Source organism: Dasypus novemcinctus, chromosome 15 (assembly GCF_030445035.2).
Source record: "Dasypus novemcinctus isolate mDasNov1 chromosome 15, mDasNov1.1.hap2, whole genome shotgun sequence".
NCBI lineage: Eukaryota > Metazoa > Chordata > Mammalia > Cingulata > Dasypodidae > Dasypus > Dasypus novemcinctus.
This window is the reverse complement of record NC_080687.1, coordinates 98,981,044-99,003,488: the sequence shown is the minus strand read 5'-3', so window position 1 is coordinate 99,003,488 and position 22,445 is coordinate 98,981,044. Positions and strand designations below refer to the sequence as shown.

Below are 22,445 nucleotides of genomic sequence, written 5' to 3'. Positions count from 1 at the left end.
TCATATATTTGAAGACAATTATTCTAAGCTCCTCCTGTTAAAATTAAACAATCTTAACTTTTAAGATCATTAAAATTTTAAAGTCATTTAAAATTAAAAAAAATTTTTTTAAACTGTATTTTTAAAATGGTTAGTGTGACCAGAAGTTTCTATGTTAAGTTATAACTGACTGGCAAAGCAATGGCAGTGAAAAGTAAATATAATGAGAAGAGGGCAGGAAAAAGAATCTGGGAAATTCGAGCTTTTACACATTTAAGGAAGAGGATCCAAAGATGGAGAAGATCCCAAGTCTTACCAGGAATTGAGGAGTGTAAAGATATTTCCCCACAGTTCCTGACTCCAGGCTGCTCTTACCTATTTCTGAGGTCTTAGATTTGTGAGGCTGTTGAAATGTCCACCTTTCTTTAAGTTACAGGGGAAACTATTATGTCTAAAGGGTTTTATTACCCTTATCTCATTTAATCCTCATAGCAACTCAATGAAGCACCATTAGCTGCACTTTATAAATGAAGAAACAGAAGTTTCAAAGAGCCTAAATAAGTTGCCCCAGATCCCATGGTCATAATAATGGAGCATGAATTTGGTACATCTGACCATAAAATTGGTATTCCTACCCAGCAGTGTACCAGGGGCTGAGCAGTGGGAGGTGTACCCAGATCCTGGCAACGAAGGGAGTACAAAACTGACTTCAGTCGGCTTTTTACTATCAGCACATGCTGGCAATTCTAAACAAGATCAGTTGATAACATATTTCTCTCAACTGCTACCTCAACAAGGCCACTGCTCTTATAGCATGCTAACTCCCAAAGTAATTTGGTTAGATTATGTGAGGCAGGAGAGTCAAAAGACCTGATATTTAACTCACTATACTACTTTAGGTAAAGGTTTCTTCACCTTGAAAATTAAATAATAATAGTTATGCTTATTATGTTCCAGGCATTGTGCTATAAGCTTAATCTTTCTACCAACTCTGAGGTACATAATACTGTCCCCATTTTACAGATGAGAAAATAAGAGACCCAGAGCTGATAATCAAAAGTCAGGATTCAAAGCCATATTTGCAGACTGCTAAGGCCATGTGTGGCCCTAGCTAATAAATTACAAATACACAGCCTATCTCAATCATTGTCAGAGGGATTAAAATGAGAGGATTTAAAGACAATAAAAAGCAAAATAAATGCAAGTTGCTGTGTAGCTAGCACACATTATGTATTCAATAAAGAACTGTTGAATGAATACATGTTTTATTGCTATAGATTTTGTGGTTTCTATTTCAGTTATTTTAGTGTCTTTTCTCCTGGCTCTTGACTTCAAATGCTCTGAGACGATGACATGATAAATGAAGTGTTAAACAGGAAAACTTTTAGAAATATCTACTTAAAAACAGTTGAAATGTGCATATTAGCACTGAAATGGTCAATTTATATTATCAGGATAATTCACTTACTTGAAAAGAACCTCAATTCTAGTTAAGCACAATAAATAAGTAGGAACTCAATGAAACTATTCTTAAAATGCTAGGTTGCCATGCTCAAAATTCTTTTTTACTCCTCATATTCAATTGAAAGAAACATCTGGTAAAAAAGGGTCTCATTTCAGTTGTCACAAAGAAATATGAGAATGTTTTATTTTTAAGGGAGCTACTAACAGCAAATATTATTACGTTGTGTTTCCCCAACTAAAACATAAACATTTTCTGTTATTTTCAATGATTCTTGTTGGTCAATGGAAGAAAAAACACCACCAACTATTAAAGATATCTACATATCCAACCATGCTGATTACTTGTTTATATACAGGGCCATTTCTAGAAGAGTGCATGTCTGGGTAAACTGTATGGACAATTTGAAGAGGAAACACTGTTGGCATCTTTTATATGTCTAATGAGATACTGTTAAAGAAAGAAATTTCAGAGTTGAATTTTACTTAATCTTCAGAATAATGACCAAGTTTGCTATAGAAGACCTAATCTACATAAAGGTCACTGAACCTCTACCCCAACTTTCCTACCAAAGGAAAGGATCTAAGCATATTCATAAATAAAATGCTACTGTGGCATGATATATTACTAGTCATATTTGTGTATCATTAATGAAAATGTATATATATCCATATTTGCTTGCATACTCCACATGTGCTAACAGTATTTTTTAATGACACAAAGTATCTAATATCATAAAAACTAATAAGTTGCTGAACAAGTAGTAAGCCCCCAATTTTCCAAAGCTGCAGTAGAAAAGGTAGCCCTGACTTTTGCTCTTGAGCTAAGAGTAGGTAATTAAACCAAGATGACTATTTATTTTCTCGGTGCAAATCAACAGTTATTAATAGGGGTAGTACTCTTTTCTACAGGATGTTTTAAAAATTTGTAGGGAATGTTTTTTGATCATTACCCTTGGGGAGAGTGACTGATGATTAGGGGGTGTGCGTAAGTGATATTAAAAGTTTTTCAGAGTGTTAAGGCATTTAAAAGTACTTTAAGTCTAGTTACGTAATCATGAATTTCATTTCGGGCTAAAATTCAATATAGCAAAGACATCACTGCCACAAATCTTAACATTATTATATGTGTGGTATAGTTAGGGTTAGTTATAAATCAATTCTTTTCTTCTATATTTACATACAGTAAGAAAAACCAGTAAGAGTGTTATTTAAGATATGAGAAACAAATACCTACTTAATAGACATAAAGAGTAAGAGCAATTTAGTAGTGTAATGCAATACTCTTTTTTCTCTTTAAAAACAACAGAAATTTAACACTACAGAAAAAAGAAATAAATGTTCTGTTGGAAATATTCAACAATCAATATTCTTACCTTCCATTGCAAAGTGAGTGAATTTTTGGTCCGATTAGCTATTCTTGGTGGATTAGGTATATCGGGTTCACAGCACAAGGTGGTAAACGTTTCAGCTTCTGAAGGAGTTCCCTTTATAGAATTGTATTCTGCTTGTACTCTGTGGCAATAAAATAAAGTTTTACCCTGGGGAATTATCCTAGCCACCTTCCATAGCAACACTCTTAAATACTTGCAAGTTTATAAGGTGCTCTCTAGAAAACATGAATATTAGGATAGAGGGTGGTCCTTAAAATAAGAAAAAAAAGGATAGACCAGTGGCTTTCATATTTTGACTGCAACCCAAAGAAGTACATTTTAAACTGTGACATCTGTGGGTCTACATATATGTATTTACTTATACAAACACACACACAAAACAAGTTTCCTGAAACAAACCCTTAACTAGATGTGATATAATGATCTTTGTATTCTACTTGATTCTTTATTTAACAAATGCTGAGTATAATCCACAAAATTTTATGATTGACTAATGACGGCAAATCCAGTTTGAATAATACTAGTTTAGTTTGGGTTAATTTAAATAAAGCATCCTGGAAGACTTAATTTAATAGTTTAATAGGAATAAGCCCAACCATAAGTGCTATTTTTTAAAATGCAGGTAAATTAACTGTATTATACTGGGCCTCAGCTGGGGAGATCTTAAAGAGTCTATAAAGTTTTGGCAAATTACACTGGAAGAGTAAAATGTACAGAGTAAAAACAATGTCTATTACCCCAACTAAATGTTGTAAAATTTTGAGTCTGTTTCCCAAAATCCTTTCCAAAGCAATACAAGCCAAATATTATTCGATTTTCTTTTGTGCCTTCAAAAGCTTTCACACCTTTCCAGTACTATATTAGATACTGTAGACATATTCAAAGACACATTCCAATCCCTAGGTCCCACAGAAAAAGTGATTAATCCTTCACTATAACATATAAGTTAAAATTTTTATTTTGGAAAAAGATGGTAATTGTACCAGTAGCAAAACCAAAGTCTACAAAGTCCATCTTTTTAATGCAAAATAAATATTTACATTATACATATTTTTAAGGAAATCATTAAAAAAAAAAAAAAGCCTGATACTGTATTATATAAAAGCACCGTATCAGTGTTCCTTACTTGGCATGGTAATCTGTAGCTGGCTTGAGATCACTCACAGTGACAGATGTTTCTTCTCCACTGGGGGAAAAAAGGTAGCAATTTTTGGCTGACAAAAATTAAGTAGTTACCGAGGATATGTTCATTATGTTCACTATCAGTTTATGGTACTTTATGGAACTATACCACTCCTTAACTTTACCAACTGTAAGTTAATTCAGATTCCACCAATATGGAAATGTGCAAATAGGACATATGCCAAACTTAAGTATATACCGACACAGCACTTTAAACAAAAAAAAGTGCTAAGCAAATCACCTGCATAAGCCTGACCTTTTTTTTTTTGAGTGGAGTAAGAGAAGATATTTACCTTACTGAAGAAATAGTGCCATTTGCAATAAAAAAATAATTTTGTAAAGTGTTAAAGTGCTAAATAAAACATCTACTGAAAAGAAAATTACCATATTTTTTACATTGGTTTTAATGGAAAGCATTTCCCATAGCCGTTACTGAGTTTTCAAATACACTAGCATATATCTTATAAAAATAGTCTGGTTTCATTTAATACAAACCTTTATTTGGGTATGTAGTCACAAATCAGTGTATTCTCTATTCCTTTTTTTCTTATGTTTTCCTGTTCCATTTTTTTCAACCAAGTTTCTCTTCTCTCTCCACTTTATGGATTTCTTACCCTCCCCCAGTCCTCTTGCCCATTGGCTATCCTGTACCTCAAACTGAAGCCAGTAAATATTATGGAAAAGAAAACATGTCTCAATGATGGACCCTTTAATTAAGAGGCAGCTGGAACAGCATCCTCAGAGAGAGACCTTAATTCACACAGGGCAGAGGAGTGTTCCTCCTGAGCTCTCTGGACAGGCTGAAATAGAGAGAAATCCTTCCTCTTAGCAAGCAGTCCTATTTAAGTAGAAAGAGCTATTAACTTAAAAATAAACCTTTATGTTAGTGACCCCTTCTCTCCCTTTACCCCTTATGTAGTTGTACTTGCCTCTTTTTTTGAAAAAAATGAATGGTATAAACACAAAATAATCTCTACAAGAGAGGAGGCGGGAATTTTTAATAAACTTATATTTCAAGACGATAGTCACTGGAGCAGCTTCACTTTCCTTTTTTCCCCTTCCCAGTTACGTTTTGGAAAAAAGATGGCTAACGTACCTGGTGTTTAGTTAAACTATGAGCATTCAAATGACTAACCACCTCCCTTTACAATCTTCCTGGTTCTTACTTTATAAATAATAATTGACTTATACCCTTTATTTTTTCATTAAAATAAGCAACTTCTATATAAGAGAGGACAGAAAAGGAAGTAATTTTACAAATGTCAAGCATAAATGTCACAATTTTAGCCAGTAAGTTTTACTAAAGCTATTTGATGTGTAATATACTTTTGGACCAAGGAAAAAGAACTATGACAGATTTTTCAAAATGTGATTAACATACAAATGAGGAAGACTGGCACTAAATTTACTTATAATAAGACATGAACTGGTACATACAGTAAATCCAAGTCCTTAAAGGACCAATATCGCACTTTATGAGCTTGCAATCAAGCTTCTTCATTTCTAGTGCTGGGTGCTATACATCTCAATTTATGTTTATGTCCTGAGAGTATGTTAGAACTGGAACATCTATTAAGAAGCCTACTGAACTGGCAAAGTTCACTGTGGCCAATGAAAGTGATTATTCTGAGGAAGTGTACTTGTAGAAATGTGTACCAGCCTACCTCTGGACTATATACACTGAAATAACTATATCAGTGGTGAACTTGTAGATTCAAAATAAAAGCATGAGGAAGGGAAAAATAGAGCAAAAGCAATATTAAATTCTTTATAAGCCATTAACTTACTTAATAGGAGGAAGCAAAACAAATACCTACACATATACACTTTTATATTTCCCGTCTCTTCCAGTACTTGAAACCAGAACTTCGTATCCATAGAACTCTGGTATGGTGATCTCCTCTGCTTCGCCATCCATGATGCTGGAAGGAGGTGTCCAGGTAAGCACTACTGCCCTTGCCTGGATGTCTGAGGCCTGCAAAAAACATGCATAAAGCTTCTGAAAATACTGTCTTGTGCAAAATGAGCTCTGAATTATCTAATGGGGATTCAAGATTAAATCTGTATATACTTAAATACAATGGCTCACTAATAGCAACAAGCCCATTCGTAGATAGGATACAATTTGTTGTGAAAGGTTGGATGGATTCAACAAAAGTTTAAAGACCATTTCAGGCTATTCAAAACTATTAGTGCAAATACTTACAAACAGCCAAAAAAACAAAATAGGCAGGAAAAAACACTTGTAACATATTTGAGTTAATTTCCTCAATTTAGAATCTTACAATAAAATAAGAAAATGACAAAAAAACTCAAGAGAAAAATGACAATTGGACAACATAAAAATGATGTCCAAGGCATTCATAATGAAATAAATTAAATTAATACAAGACATCACTTTTTATCCACTGGATATGGAAAAACTAAAAAGCTAATAATAATATCTTGTGTTGAGGATCTGGAGAGATGGGCACTTTCTTAAATGTAGATGGGAGAGTAAACTAATACAATCCTTGTAGAGAGCACCTTGGGAACCATTATAAAAATTTTAAATGTGTTTACTTTTTGATTCAGCAATTCCACTTCTGGGAACTTTTCTTTTCAGATAATAAATGTGCATAAGTGCGCAGTGATACGGATTTAAGAATGTTCACTGTAGCACTGTTAATAATGGCAAAACATAGAGCACTGACTACCCAAACAATGGTACAGCTCTTAACATATTATGTAGCTCTCAAAAAAGAATGAAGCATGTACTGATGTTTAACGATGTTCTCAAAATATTGGTACTATGTAATAATGAAAACAGGAGAGCTTCAAAGCAGTATATATATGATCTCAGTTGTGTTAAACAATTTAAGAAATGCATTAAATCATGAAAATGTACTGTACTAATGTACTAATTGTTATCTTTCAGTACTGTGTGTATGCATGTGTGGTAGGATGAGTTATGAAAGAACAGGAGGATTTTAATCAAATGCATATGTATTACTTTTATAGTAAAAACCTAATAAAGAAAAAACAATCCTAGGAATTAGATACAATTTAGATTAAAGATTGAAAGGTATCATTTTTTATGTACATATTTATGTAAAAGCTTCATTTAAAATCGTCTGCATTTAATGTTTGATTATCTTACTGTTACTGAACATAAAAACAAACACACACCCTAACTGCTGGGACTGAGAATCACCCCTATCTTGAATTAGGCAGAATAAACAATACAACTTTTTCCCTTTTAAAAGTTCTCAAAGTCTGAATAAATTTAACAGGAGATTACTGTATTCATTCTGCTTCTGTTAAGTAACAAGAAATGCTATTTTTTACTTACTATAATACTGTCTTGATACTTTTCTTTCATTTACAATGGATTTAATAATGGAGTTTTTTTTTTTTGTTTATGTTTTTAAACAGACATATTGTTAGCATATGAGACATCTGGCTCTAGGCTAAAATCCTATACGTGATCTTTCATGCAATTATAAAGGCTTTGCCTGGCAAGCCTTAAGGGGGAAAACTGCCCTCTCAAGACTTGGTGTATTTGGAGGGGACTGCTGTCAAGGATTCAGCCCCCCTGGCCATCCATGCTCCTATGCATCTCTGTATGCCTAGCCCAGGTGTCCCCATTTGGAGACCTCCTTATTGGGGGCCCTCTGTCACGGTCTTCCCCATGCACCCCTGCTGAGCTGAGCCCTCCATTTGGGAGGTGGGAGAGGACCCTGAGGAGGCTTGTTTGTTCAGTACTTTTCTACTCCTGGCCCTTCTTAACTCTTCTTCCCTCTGAATCCCCTTTTCAGTGAGTCAATTCCTACAAGTCTGCGTTGATTCACCAGTCCTCACCCAGCTCTGTTCCATGAGGAAAAATGGAACACTGAGGGAAATTAAAGTCTTGACTATTATTTGTCTTAATGTAAGTATTTAGACCTGGTAGCTCAGCCCTTGACAATTTACATATGCGATATCCTCAGCTGTGTTAAACCGTGAGGAACAGTGAAGAGAACAGTACTGGGAAGGTGAGTCAGTCAATACCACCACTGGCATCTACTTTGTGAGCTTATTTTACCAGGCCGTGTGTGTGCTAGCCACATTATGAAGAGCATGTGCGTGTATGCATGCAATAGAAAAAAACATTAAGGAGGGAGGCATAAGACCGGCCACTACTGATGTGGGAAAACGAGGGCTGGGAGCGGGGCATGTGGGAATCCCCTATATTTTTGGTGTAACATTTACGTAATCTAAGTTTCTTTAAAAAATAAAAATTAAAAAAGTTTATTAAGAAAAAAAAGAAAAAAAGACTTCTCAGTAATTAGCTCAGCAATATTGAAAACTCAAACGTTTAGGGTTCAGGCCTTCATCGATAAAATGAGTGGCTCAGTGAGATCATTTGTTTACCATATTTATTCATTTCACCCAGTTCTCCTAATGTTAACCATACACATTTGTTAACCCCAAATTTACACTGGTAAAATACTATTAACTAAACTATAAACTTTACTTGGAGTACACCAGTTTCCTGACCAATGTCCTTTTTCTGCTCCAGAAGCCAAACCAAAATACCATGATGAATTTTGCAAAGATAGTTTTAAAGAAACAAATTTCTTAAGACATACTGTTAATTTCAACTATTCCAGACGTTCTACTTAATAGACCCATTCTACTAAATGATGTTTTATTACATGTACATAAATGTTAAAGGCACAGAAGGAGTGATTAGACTGGGGTGAACTGTGGAAAACATTGTGAAAAGTGAATTTTGTACAGGATTTTAAAGAACCTGGGATGGGGTATATTTGGTGGAAAAGAGATGGTTGGTTATAGGAATGAGTAATTTCTTTTCCAAAGCTTATCCTTGCAAGAGTTTAGAGTTCAATTTGGCATGGAGAAAATTAAAGGTAAAGGAGAAATCTAAGATGAAATTGATCCTATGATCCAGGGAAATGTAGATGGGTAAGTCTTCCATTGATGGAAATATTAAAAGGAAACAGAAAAGAGAAGGGATTATATCCAATTCCCTCCTCATTTTAGAGGAACATGGAGAAAATAGCTGAGGAAAGAAGAGTAAGGATTTGGTTTCCTAAATGAAGTTCTAGTTGCTGGCAAAATGACCAAACTTGAACATTCTTTAGGATGCCTTAGGAGATGTGGCTCTAGAGGATGAGGTAAATTAATGAGGATTGAAAACACAGATTTTAAAATTATCTGAAATATGTCTTTTATTGGTATATTACTTTAGAATTAAATTTTGCCTTTATAGCCATCTCTTTTGATCCTTACTAAAGTAAGGCCTAACTATTTTCATATTCTAGAAGAACAACATTCATAAACATTAAGTGACTTGCCTGACGGGTCATTCAACTAGTGACTAGGACCTAACCCAGGTCTTTCCCCACTACACAATGCACAAGGCTCTCATCCTAAAACTACTTCTAGGCAGATTTTGAGAAAAAAAAACAAATAACCCTCCCCCCCCCCAAAGACCATATAAAAATATGTATGGTATTGAAAAAGACTACACATTAGGAGGCAAAATGAAAACAGATGCTAACTAAGGTAGATGGATTATGTATAGCCTGTATTAACTATTAAGGCAGACTCTTCGTCAGGTGGTAACTGAAACCGTCCTTGGGGAATGGCTGCCTGATACGTTCAATTAAGTTTAACTAGGAAGCTGTGAAAAGTTCAGAACCATATATATATAGTATGGCTTTTGACAAAGATTTAGACATAAGAAATGAGAGTGTCTCATTTCTGAATTTCCAGAAATACTAAAGTTGAAGAAATTGCAATCCTTGTTACTTGTCTGGATATGAAGTTTAGCTCAAGTGATAAGCCAAACACTTGCAACACAGTTAATTATTTCAAGCATATAAATATATACAATGCAGTTACACTCCATTTTACAGAAGAAAGGGCAGATTCAGAAAGATAAAGTACCTTGTCCAAGGCCACTCTACCCGTGAGTGCACAGCTGAGACTAGAGCATGTGTTATAAGCCACATGAGCTTTTTCCTTTCACACGGCAATGGTGGTAACTTGCTAAGAATAATGCCCCCACAACTTCCTCCTGTTATTTACAATGCCTAACCACTACTTTTAAAAAAAATTTCAGTTCAATCATCCCTTCTTTAGGGAAATTTCCCGGACAACCCTGTTAAGGTTTAATCCTCGTATTACACTCTTAACAGCAGTATTAACTCTTTGTTCTGGACTGACACAGTTATTTCACATTTGTTGTATGATGCTTAAACTAAGCTCTGAGGGTAGGGACCATGTCTGTTCTTTGCTTTTCATTCTATCTCTAGTTTCTAGCTCAGCCATCTGGTATTTTGATAATAGCCAAATATTTATGGAATGAATAAATGAATGAATACATTTAATTTAGTGCTCTAAATGAACTAAAACATGCAAAAACACACACACACAGAAAAACAAACAACACACCCTGACCTGTACTTTTCAGCGCACAAATAGAGACAAAGTCCTCAAACTGTAAAAACAAACTAAAACAAAATAACACAAAACAAAAACCATCAGCATTACTTAAGTATTATGACACAGGGCTCATTATTGTGCTAAATTACATCTTCCCCATAAGGCTGGGCAAAAAATTCTTTAAAAGAATTGTTTAAAGCTTTATTTTATTTGTGCCTGAAAATTATACCTTTTAATATTATAAATGTTAACAAGTAAATGCTGCTAAAATTAGTTGTTACATTACTCATCAAATCATATATTAAGACTACCAAATTCCTTTTTAGTACACACACCTAGAGTTTCACATTTGGATTTACACAGATTTTGGAAGGATACTGCCTGAGTTTCAATCCCAGCTCCACTACTAATTAAACCTCCCTCTGCTCCAGTGTTCTCATCTGGAAAACAGGGAAAATAGGTACACAAGAGGATTGTTGTACGATTAGAGAAGACAATGTCTGTATGCATTCAAAGCACTTTGAAACAGCTTGGCACTAGTAAATTCATGTTAGCTACTATGAAATAATTCTGTTTACCTTAATTTACCTACATATGCTCAATTCTTAAGAGAAAACAAATTAAAGAAAGAAAGCTAGAGCATCCAAAACTATTATTTAGGGCAGTCAGAAAAAGCAGAACTAAGTGGGGCCTTTGTGGAGAATGTGTTAACAACAATTTTTCTAGTCTGTTTTTTCACCAAAAATTCAGCAAATCGTATTTCGAGTAATTTAGCACAAAATATTTTATCATGGACTTGTTTTTTTTGGGTGTTAATAAACGGTCTCACCATGGCTGAAAAGAGCCCTATGGTCTTGACCTACTTCCTCTACACAATTTACACAACTCTTTGCCCCATTTTATTACCTTGCAGTTATAACTGTTCTTTCTGTCAGCTATGTCACATGATGCTTACATGCTCCCATTCCTTCCTAGTTTTTCATTTTTTCTTACTCTTCAGATCTCTGCTCAGAGGGCTTTCCTGATTGCTTTACTTAACATAACTTCCCCATCTTCAATAATTCTCATCACATCATTCTATTTCTGTAATAGCACTTTTCACTATCATACAATTCTGTTTGAACGTTTGCTTTTTATGTATTTGTATACAGTAAGGGCACGATAAATATTGTCTGACTGAATGCATGAATAGACTGTGTTGTTCCTCAAAGAATAATGTAATGACAGAAAGACTAAGGCATAGCACAATGAACGAAAAATGCAAGTCACAGCACAATAGAGAACAGTAAGACCCAAATTTTCATAAAATGACAAAAGAAAAAATTTATATGTAGATGGACACACACACTCACACACCTGAGCTGAAAAAGGACAGGAAACAAATCGATTAAACTAGAAGAGTGTGTAAAAGATTTATTTTTACTCTATATATTATTTAAAGAACCATGAGAGTTCTAGCAGTTTGATATAATTATGAATTCCAAAAATAGGTACTGGATTATGTTTGTAAACTGGTCTGTACCTGGGCGTGTTTAAAGTATCGTTAGGGCTTTGATAGGGCCAGATCAGTATGGTGTTGAGTCCCTACCCCTTTGTGGGTGGGGACTGGCAGATAAAAGGCATGGCAAAGAACAGAGTTGGAGGCATTTTGGTGTTGGAGTTTGATGCTGAAGCCTTAAGCTGGAGCCCCAGGAAGTAAGCTCATAGAGGAAAAGAGCTTAGCAAGCAAGCCCTGGGAAGAGAGGAACCCAGGAAGCGTGAACCCTCACAGAGGCTGGCAGCCATCTTGCTCCAACACGTGGAAACAGACTTTGGTGAGGGAAGTAACCTATTCTTTATGGCCTGGTATCTATAAAAGCTCCTACCCCAAATAAATACGTAAATACCCTTTATAAAAACCAACCAATTTCTGGTATTTTGCATCAGCACCCCTTTGGCTGACTAATTAGAGAGTTCACATATTCATAATAAAAACATTCATTCAAGATTTAATCTTAATCATTAATGCTTCTCTTAGCTTCCTTTTTTTAAAAAAATGGGAGTCAAATTGCAGCTCTCAAAGAAACAAAAACACTATTTAGAACAATTATTGTGTTAAGTTTGGTGTTTTTCTTTCTAGTCCTTTCCTGGTTTTCTTTAAACCTTTTGTTTATGGGAAATGGACTTTGGCCCAGTGGTTAGGGTGTCCGCCTACCACATGGGAGGTCCGCGGTTCAAGCCCCCGGCCTCCTTGACCCGTGTGGAGCTGGCCCATGCGCAGTGCTGATGCATGCAAGGAGTGCCCTGCCACGCAGGGGTGTCCCCTGCGTAGGGGAGCCCCATGCGCAAGGAGTGCACCCATAAGGAGAGCCGCCCAGCGCGAAGGAGGGAGCAGGCTGCCGAGGAATGGCGCCGCCCACACTTCCTGTGCCGCTGACGACAACAGAAGCGGACAAAGAAACAAGACGCAGCAAAAGACACAGAAAACAGACAACCGGGGGAGGGGAGGGGAATTAAATAAATAAAAATAAATCTTTAAAAAAACAACAACAACCTTTTGTTTATAAGACTAATCACAATGTACAAATAGTTTGCACACGGGGCAAAGCTTTTCCTCCTGCTTCTGTTAAAAGCATTTTTGCGTATTTCGGCAGTCTTATAACCATACTTCTTATGGCTACATCTTTCCATCCAGGAAAAATACACAACTTATCCTTGCATCCCTTTTATGTGTTTTAATTTTTTGTTGACATTAATGCCACAACAAATACTTCTGCCTGTGTAGCTTTGTAATCAAGAAACGGGACCTCTCACAGGGTCACAATTTAGTTTGTATTTCTTTTGATTACCAGTACAGAACCTTTAGGGGTCTTTTTTTAATTTTTAAATTTTTTTAAAATTAATTTTTCTCCCCTTCCCCCAGTCCCACCCCAGTTGTCTGTTCTCTGTGTCCATTTGCTGCGTGTTCTTCTTTGTCCGCTTCTGTTGTTGTCAGCGGCACGGGAATCTGTGTTTCTTTTTATTGTGTCATCTTGTTGTGTCAGCTCTCCTGTGTGCGATGCCATTCCTGGGCAGGCTGCACTTTCTTTCGTGCTGGGCGGCTCTCCTTACAGGGTACACTCCTTGTGCATGGGGCTCCCCTACACGGGGACACCCCTGCGTGGCACGGCACTCCTTGTGCGCATCAGCACTGCGTGTCAGCCAGCTCCACGTGGGTCAAGGAGGCCCGGGGTTTGAACCACGGACCTCCCATGTGGTAGATGGACGCCCTATCCAACTGGGCCAAGTCTGCTTCCCAAGAACCTTTAGGGGTCTTAATGAGTTAAAAAACAACAGCATGAACTTGAATGAGCTTTTTTCTTAATATTAATCTTTTGTCATATCTGATGCAAATAATTTTCCTAGGAGGATGGATAGCCTTTATTTTAATTGTTTTAAAAATATGCAGAGGGAAGTGGAGTTTGGTTCAATGGATAGAGCACCCACCTACCACATGGGAGGTCCAAGGTTCAAACCCAGGGCCTCCTGACCAATGTGGTGAGTTGGCCCACGCGCAGTATTGATGCACACAAGGAGTGCCGTGCCACGCAGGGGTGTTCCCTGCATAGGGGAGCCCCATGCACAAGAAGTGCGCCCTGTAAGGAGAGCCGCCCAGCGCAAAAAAAGTGCAGCTTGCCCAGGGTGGCACCACACACATGGAGAGCTAATGCAAGAAGATGACGCAACAGAAAGAGGCACAGATTCCCGGTGCCGCTGATAAGAACAGAAGTGGACACAGAAGAACACACAGCGAATGGACACAGAGAGCAGAAAATGGGGGGGAGGGGAGGGGAAAGGGGAGAGAAATAAAAAATAAAAATCTTAAAAAAAAAACAGAAACTTTAATTGAGCTAATTCTGCTGCCATATCCTTTTCTGATTTCTTCTACTACATCTATGCTTATAAAGGGTTGGAAAATACTAATTTTCTTCTCTTTTTTTCCCTGTAGTTCATTTTATATGACTCTTTTTTTTGTATCTGGAATTAATTGGGTATATTTTATGAGGAAATAATATAAATGGATTTTTAAAAAACTGATAATCAGTTGTATCCACACTACTTATTAGATCTCTGCCTGCTTCAATGATCCGCAATGCCATTCAGCATATATTAAATCCCTGTTTAAATAATAGATTATTGGCTGAATATTCTGCCCTCTCTTATGCCAGATCCATGATGATCCATTACTGGCCACATATTTTAATACATAAGTTTTAAATAAAGCCTGAACAAAAATATCCCCCAATTTTATATAAATATGCTAAATATGAATGACAAGAAAATGCATAAACTACTTACCACTGGTTTGACAATGTTGGAAAGAAGTGCTTCAAATGCTTTAGTTTCTTCATTTTTTTCTTAAAAAAAAAAAAAGAAAAAAAATTTTTTTTTTTAAATATTAAGAATATGAACTTATATGCACTCTGCTTTCCCCTACCCCCATTAAGTCTCCTGAGGCTAGGTTGGTATTTGAGACTTTTGTTTTCTAGTTTCTGCTCCTGACTTTATACTTAGTTCAGATTTAGCAGTTTGTGGCCTGAAGCAGTTTGATAAATGGATAAATTTCAAAAAGAAATATTGGATTATGTTTGCAATCTGATCTGTCCCTGGGCACGACTGAGTTATGATTAGGGCACTTAGTCCCCACCCACCAAGATAAAAGGCATGGCCAAGAACAGAGTTGAGGGCTTTTAATGTTGGAGTTTTGATTTTGGAGTTTGACGCTGAAGACTTAAACTGGAGTCCTGGGAAGTCAGCACGCAGAGGAAAGAGAAGCCAGCCCCAGGACGGAAGGAACCTTGAAGCCAGAGTAAAGCAAGCCCCAGGAATGTAGGAATACAGGAAGCCTGAACCCTTGCAGACGCCGGCAGCCATCTTGCTCCAAACAGACCTTCCTGAGGGAAGTAACTTATGCTCTATGGCCTGGTATCTGTAAGCTCCTACCCCAGATAATACCCTTTATAAAAACCAGCCAATTTCTGGTATTTTCCATCAGCACCCCTTTGGCTAATACATGGCCCTTCAGCAGTCTTCTGCTTCAGCTTTAATTTCCAACGTAACTGTGACTACTAATTATACTACTATGCCATAGATCTGAATCAGTGAATAAATGATCGACGTTTTATCTTCTAGGAAAGTGTATTTTTAGTCGTAGTTTAAAAAAATTCTCTCTGGAAAGTTCTCATCTGTCAATCTCATACCTTTTAATAAGGGAACTGGGTATTTGTTTTATGACATGCCTTAATTGTGGTTTTCCCAAACAGGAGTATAACTAGCTTGACTTTAAGTATTGCTAATATATAAGCCAAGAGGTTGTTAAAACGTATTTAAAATTTATTCATAGAAATGGAAACTTTAAGGAAAAAAGGAAGGTGGGGAGAGTTAAGATGACCTATATTTTCATATTTCCCTCAAAGTTTGTAAACATTTTTATTCTTAGTCACATGTTGATGAGCTGCACTAAATGATAATTCAATATAATTAAGAATCAGGAGTATCAATTTAGATAAGTATAGCCAAAGACCGATAAGAGTTGTGGTTATTGGTGTTTGTTAAATTACATGTTAATTATGCTTTAGAGTCATTGCTGGTGAAACTATTTTAAAATGGGCTTAAAAAAACTTAAAAGCATATTAACAAAAATGGGTATTAAAATCACTTCCTAAAATCACTATGACACAGTATTTACAGAATCTGCAAATATGCACCGTATGATGTTCTAGATTCTGAAGTCACAAGTAAATATGACACAGACCACCCTTAGAAGTTAAAACAGATATGGTCAGTGTCAAAGATACCCAAAAGTTATACATACAAAAACTACAGAAGTCGAGATAAACTACACAAGACAAGCAGTAAGTAAAATACTTAACATCGCAGTGAAAAGTACCTGGGTACTTACTCCACATTGCAGGACAGATGAAGACAGGCCATTAATCCCGCTTATATCTAAATTACATACAGAGACTGAGTCTAGCATGTACAAGAGCAGTACTCAGATTTCACATGGCAGAATGCACAGGCCAGGGGAAGGAATCAAGGAAAACAAGGGGACTTTAAGAGAAAAGAACGTTTGAAAGGAGGGATGGTGAATATTCTATCCTAATCTAGACAGTATATAGAAAGATTAGTGAATGAATAAAGAGTTGATATGAGGGGCTTACACATAAAGAAGTTGGGAGAAATAGAGTTTTGATAAAATCAGTATAGCCTTATAAAATAAGGCCTGGAAACAGAAGAAATGGGATCTAGGATTAACTTAGTATCTGAGTTTTCCCATAAAACAAAAATTTCTCTTGGTCAGAAAAATTTAGTATATAGGTGAAATTACTGAGTTTCCCCAAATGAAGGCTCCTTTTAACAGTTTAGGTCCTAAAATCATTTCTCATATTTAGTAAGTGTTATGCTATTAAGCTATAGTTTATTCTGGACTGGGAAGAAATGATTGAAGGGTTAGAATGTATTCTCAGTAGGTTAAATAACAATGAAAAGGGAAAGTTTCAATAAGATTAATTTAGAATTTTAGTTACCTTCTGTTTCTGTATCAACCTGTGCACCACCTTTCCCTTTTCCTGATCTGTTCTTTGCGCATCCTGTATTTGTAGCACTGGCATTCTGCCCTTTTATAAGTTCATTATGTTCACTGGTGGGAGAAGGGCATTTCTGGGGTGATGACGGTGGGCTGCTCATTTTATCTTTCTGTGTTCCTTGGCGATCCTTCAATTTTTTCTGCAAACGTTCATATGTTTTACTAGATCTTTCATCTCTAAAGTTAGACCTTCCATGTGTAGAGTGAACATCTAGAAAGAAAAAGGTCACATTTTGCATATACATTTATGGTATGAAAAAATAGGAAATAAATTTATCATTATACAATACAGAATTTATCATAAAATATTTCAAAGGGTAATTTTGCAAAACAAAATTGTGTCTCTACAAACTGAGAGAACCCAGCTTTGTGACTTGACTATTTTATATATATCAAATAAATCTATAGAGACATTTTTTTACTTCATCTTTTCTCAACTAGTAGTTCTCTACAGAAACAGCTTTGTGGTATGCTATGATTATTGCAGATGGTAATGAGACCCAAATTGAATTATCTAAGGTTCTTTTCTTTTATAGCCATTACTTTTCACTTCTTTGAAGTTCAAATGTATGAAACAAGTAAAAAGAAAAAAAAAAAAGAAAGAAAAAAGCACAACCTGCCAAATTCCCTTATGATTGCAAAAAAAAAAAAAAAAGGCAAATCATCCAGCTCAGGAGTTTGGTGCTCTGCCAGTGGGTCCTACTTTGGAATTTATGCTCCCCAGTGTGACAGAGTTGGACTCAGTTGTGGTTTCTCTACACATGGCTCTTTTTCTTTCTATTTGAACCTGTAATTAGTACTAGGTTGGTAGGTGTATGTCAAGAGACCTAAATCTTTGGGCTGTCCATGTACCAGCTGGGCCCTGAATCTCAACGAGGTTGTAATACCTACTCTCCAAGTTCACTGGTCTCACCCAGGACAACTAACAGGGAGATAATGATGGACAATGACCATTCCAAGGAACTGAGGGAATCTACAACTACAAGCAAGTCGGTCCCATACATCTGCCCTATGGGATCGAAGCTCCCTCTCAATTAGAGGTGGAGTGGGCATCACCATCCCAGAATCTTCAGGATTGGGGAATGAACTGTGGACTAAATAGATTTACTGGTGTTCTACTATAGACTTATTGTGATTCTAGCAATGGAAGAACTTATATCACTAATGTGGAGGCAGTGGCCACTGGAGGTTCTGAGGGCAGGAAAAGGGAAAAACAGGTATAATATGGGAGCATTTTTGGGACTTGACAATTGTCCTGAATGACGCTGCAACAACAGATACGGGCCATTATATATCTTGCCATAACCTACAAAATTGTGTGGGAGAGAGTGTAAAATACAATGTAAACTATAATCCATGCTTAGCGGCAATGCTCCAAAATGTGTTCATCAATTGTAATGAATGAAACACAGTAATGAAGGATGTTGTTAGTAGGTAAATGTGGGTGGATTCCTGGCTTATAGCCTCAAGTAAAATATGACTCCTCTCCCATCGGTAGATAGTGAGTTTGTGGATTTGTGCCCTTCACTTTCCTTCACATTACTGTGAATCATATCCATGTATTTGGACTAACACATATGTCCTTCTCAATGACAATGGGTTTTAACAATACATAGTAGGGAAGCAGACTTGGCCCAGTGGATAGGGTGTCCATTTACCACATGGGAGGTCCACGGTTCAAACCCCGGGCCTCCTTGACCCGTGTGGAGCTGGCCCATGCGCAGTGCGGATGCGCGCACCCCTGCCACGCAGGGGTGTGCCCTGCATAGGGGAGCCCCACGCACAAGGAGTGCGCCCGTAAGGAGAGCCGCCCAGCGCGAAAGAAAGTGCAGCCTGCCCACGAATGGTGCTGCCCACACTTCCCGTGCCGCTGACGCTGACGACAACAGAAGCGGACAAAGAAACAAGATGCAGCAAATAGACACAGAGCACAGACAACCAGGGGAGGGGGGGAATTAAAAATAAGTAAAATAAATCTTAAAAAAAAAAAACAAAAAACAATACAAAGTAGCAATTAATTGTCAAGTCTAGTTTTTTCTTATAATTTTCTCAAAAACATTTAAAAAAACTAAGTCAAAACTAGCAGTAAACAAAATGGAAGGATGAGGTTGATTTGTAGGATAAACTCTAGCTATTCAAAAGCGTGTTCCCTGGGCCACTGCATGAGCATCATCTGGAAGTTTGTTAGGAAAGAAGAATCTCAAGAGCCACCCAGACCTACCTAATCAGTCTTCATTTTTTTTACAAAATACCCATGTCGTCTGTAAGTAGATTAAAGTTTGCAAGTACTGGTTTAGAAAATACCTACCAACTTTTGTGAAAAGTACCAGATCTTTACTTGCTATAGATTTTATCTGAACGATATAGGTTCTTCCTGGTGATGTTCAGGTAACTGATCTGACATTAAAGTATTTGTGATATTTTTATCCATTAAAAAAATGAAGGCCCAAAATACAATTTATAATTCCTTTTTGAAAAAGATACTTATGATGGAAAAAATCTCCACAAAACATACATGTTACTAATAAGTACTGTGGGTGATATGTTTATGGGAAATTTTTGTGTATTGTGTTTTATAAATTTGATACAATAAAAATATATTACTTACTTGGGCAGCAGAAATTAGTTTGAAAAATACTGATGTACTTTACCACTTACAGGCTGTGCTGAATAATTTTATATTTACAAGTTATCAATTCTACAAATTTACCAGACATTTATTATGTGATAGGTACAAGGGAAACAGTGATAAACAGTTTCAGTTCTTATGGAGTTTATAGTCAAATGGGGAAAAAGACAAATAAATGCCCCTCAAAATCAAACTGTTTTAAATATTATGAAAGAAACAAACAGGTTTCAGCGCTAAAGACTGATAAGGTGGGGTCAAGGGAAGGTCTCTGAAAGCTGAAATCTAAAGCATGAAAAGCAGTCTGTCATGGAAAAGGGGAAGAAAGTTATTCCTGGCAGAAAGAACACCATGTGCAGAGGCCCTGAGCCAAGAAAGAGCTTGGGAGTTTTGAGAAACTGCTGGAAGGGGATATGGGAAAGTGGTCTAGGACACAAGCTGCAGGTACTTGTTGTCTAGGGGTTTGGTCTGCAAAAAGGATCAAATTTGCCCTTCAGAGGTCACTTGGCAATGTCTGGGGAGTTTTAGTTGTCACAACTGATGGCTGGGAGGTGTGTTTACTACTGGAATGTAATGGTCAAGGCCAGGATATTGCTAAAGATCCTACAATGCACAGTTCTTCTTTCCCCCACAATGAAGAATTAGCACCCAAAATAGTGCCAGTAATGCTGCAGTCAAGACCCTGATCTAGAGGAAGGGCTGGTTTTATTCTCAAATGCAGTAGGAAATCAATGAAATCTTAGGAGAAAGATCTGATTTACATTTTTAAATGACAACTCTAGCTGAGAATGAACTGTTAGGGGCAAGAATGGAAGCAGAAAAGAATGTTAACTGTTTTAGTTCACTTGGTAAAAGAGGATGGTGGACTGGATTTGAGTAGCAGTGGAAAAAGAAATAGATAAATTTGGGAAAGTTAAGAAAATAAAATTGATTATCAATTGATGTGAGGGTCGAAAGAGCAAACTGAGTGGACAGTGACACCGAGATGACGACAGAGGGAAGAAGGTTCTGGGGGTCCAAGACGAGATTTACATTTTAGGAGTGCTATACCTAAGGTGCAGGAGACATCATCAAGAAGGCAGTAAAAAACGTAAGTTTGGGGCTCAGAGGACAGGTTTTGGCTGAAGACATAAATATGAGTCTGACACTTTTTTAATCTCTTAAACCCAGAATTTTGTGTAGTATTATCATAGCCTTTGGGATTTACCAAAAGCATAATTATTCTGTGCTGGAAATTTCCTCACAGCTAGACCTGTTGTCTCATGTGAGTATGGCCCCACTATATATTGCTGAGTAATGTAAGTTACTTCCCCTCTTTGATTTCCTGTTTGCCCACCTGCCAGGACGGATAATCACGAGGCTGGAACACTTGCCATAGTACTTGATGACAGAAAATTATGGGACATCATTTCTGCTAATTTTTTTCATATAATATAGTGACAACACCTATTAATAAACAAAGAATATCTAATTCAGTGAAGAGGAGCTTTGCAGGATGCCTTACCTACATCTCCATATACTTGAGAAGACTGGTATTGTGGCATGTACTGTGCTGCCATGTCTCCGGTCACTGGTGAGTACATATGGCGTGGTGGAGGGGGCATCATGGTTGGGACAGGAATGAAGCCAGGTAGAGGAGGATGGGGAGAACGGTGTATTACTGTGTGACCGCCAGGATGGAACTCTGGTGCCTGGGGCACCACAACAACTCTCCGAACACCATTGTCTTCAATGACCTACAAAAGGAATAGTAAAGACTCTTTAATACGTGAGCTCTTCTTGAGAAATATGTTATTACATAACATATGTTACGTAAAACTATGTTATTATGTAAAAGAATCAACAGGAAAAGAATTTCTAAACATTGATAAACCTATTTAAATAACAGAATAAACAAACAGTGAGCAAGAAAAGTAAGTATTTACCCTATGTGTTAAGTGCATTTAGTGATGCAATAAAAATGAAGGGAGACTCAGGAAATTCTGGTTTAGACATAATAGGATCAAGCAAATACTTTCCATTTTCTTAAAAAAAATATTTTCCTTAAGAAAAATATCTGTGGCTTTGGCAAACAGACTTGAAAAAAGAAAGAGATTCATTCTCTTTCAATCTCACTGGAGCTGCAATTGCTTAGAACATAAAGGGAAACTTAAAAGGCTATAGGATTTTATCTCAAGATTAGGCTTCCCAAGTCATTCCACTAAAATATGGCCTTTATTCTTTTAGGCTTAAGTGACTATGAAGATAAAACAAAAGCTAATAATACCTTTCCTTAGGAAACAGAAATGAGTAAAATATACTTTACTAAGTTAAAGGAAATCCTGATAACATTATTAGAAAAGTTGTTTTACTATGTTTAAGGACAGTAAAGTTTCTAAATAGATATGCATTGCTTGATAGATATAAGTGTACTAGAAAACACTTATTTGCATACAAATAAGCCTAAATTACAAATGTATGACTTTGTAACAGGTGAGGAATTGACTGCATTAGAAAAAAAGTTGTTATTAAGTAGAATAAACTATCCTTATGTGTTTAAGATATGACTTAGAGTAGAAAACCAAATCAATTCACTTCAGAAAAGTTGATTCCAGAGCCACAAATGCTTTGCTTCCACCAACACAGATGTCCCATACCCCATCTTCTCCCTACCTAACTCAGTTCTGAATTCAAATTTCAGACAAATGTATGATTGGTAGAAATTATCATTATCTGGAACCCTAGCTAAAAGAAATTTGGGACCATTTCTAGCTTTTCAGCCTCT

General features: G+C 36.5%; 1 protein-coding gene across 7 annotated transcripts in view; it reads right to left on the bottom strand.

The window, feature by feature from the left end:
* Nucleotides 1-22,445, bottom strand: part of FNDC3A (fibronectin type III domain containing 3A) — a 216,516-nt gene that overhangs the window by 34,832 nt on the left and 159,239 nt on the right. For all 7 annotated transcript variants that reach the window (XM_058276709.2, XM_058276710.2, XM_058276713.2 and 4 more), the window contains 6 exons: nucleotides 21,186-21,417; nucleotides 16,997-17,266; nucleotides 14,766-14,824; nucleotides 5,834-5,991; nucleotides 3,961-4,020; nucleotides 2,817-2,955 (listed from right to left, as the gene is read on the bottom strand). In XM_058276709.2, coding sequence (XP_058132692.1) covers nucleotides 2,817-2,955; nucleotides 3,961-4,020; nucleotides 5,834-5,991; nucleotides 14,766-14,824; nucleotides 16,997-17,266; nucleotides 21,186-21,417 — 918 coding nt within the window. The remainder of the gene's footprint in view (nucleotides 1-2,816; nucleotides 2,956-3,960; nucleotides 4,021-5,833; nucleotides 5,992-14,765; nucleotides 14,825-16,996; nucleotides 17,267-21,185; nucleotides 21,418-22,445) is intronic.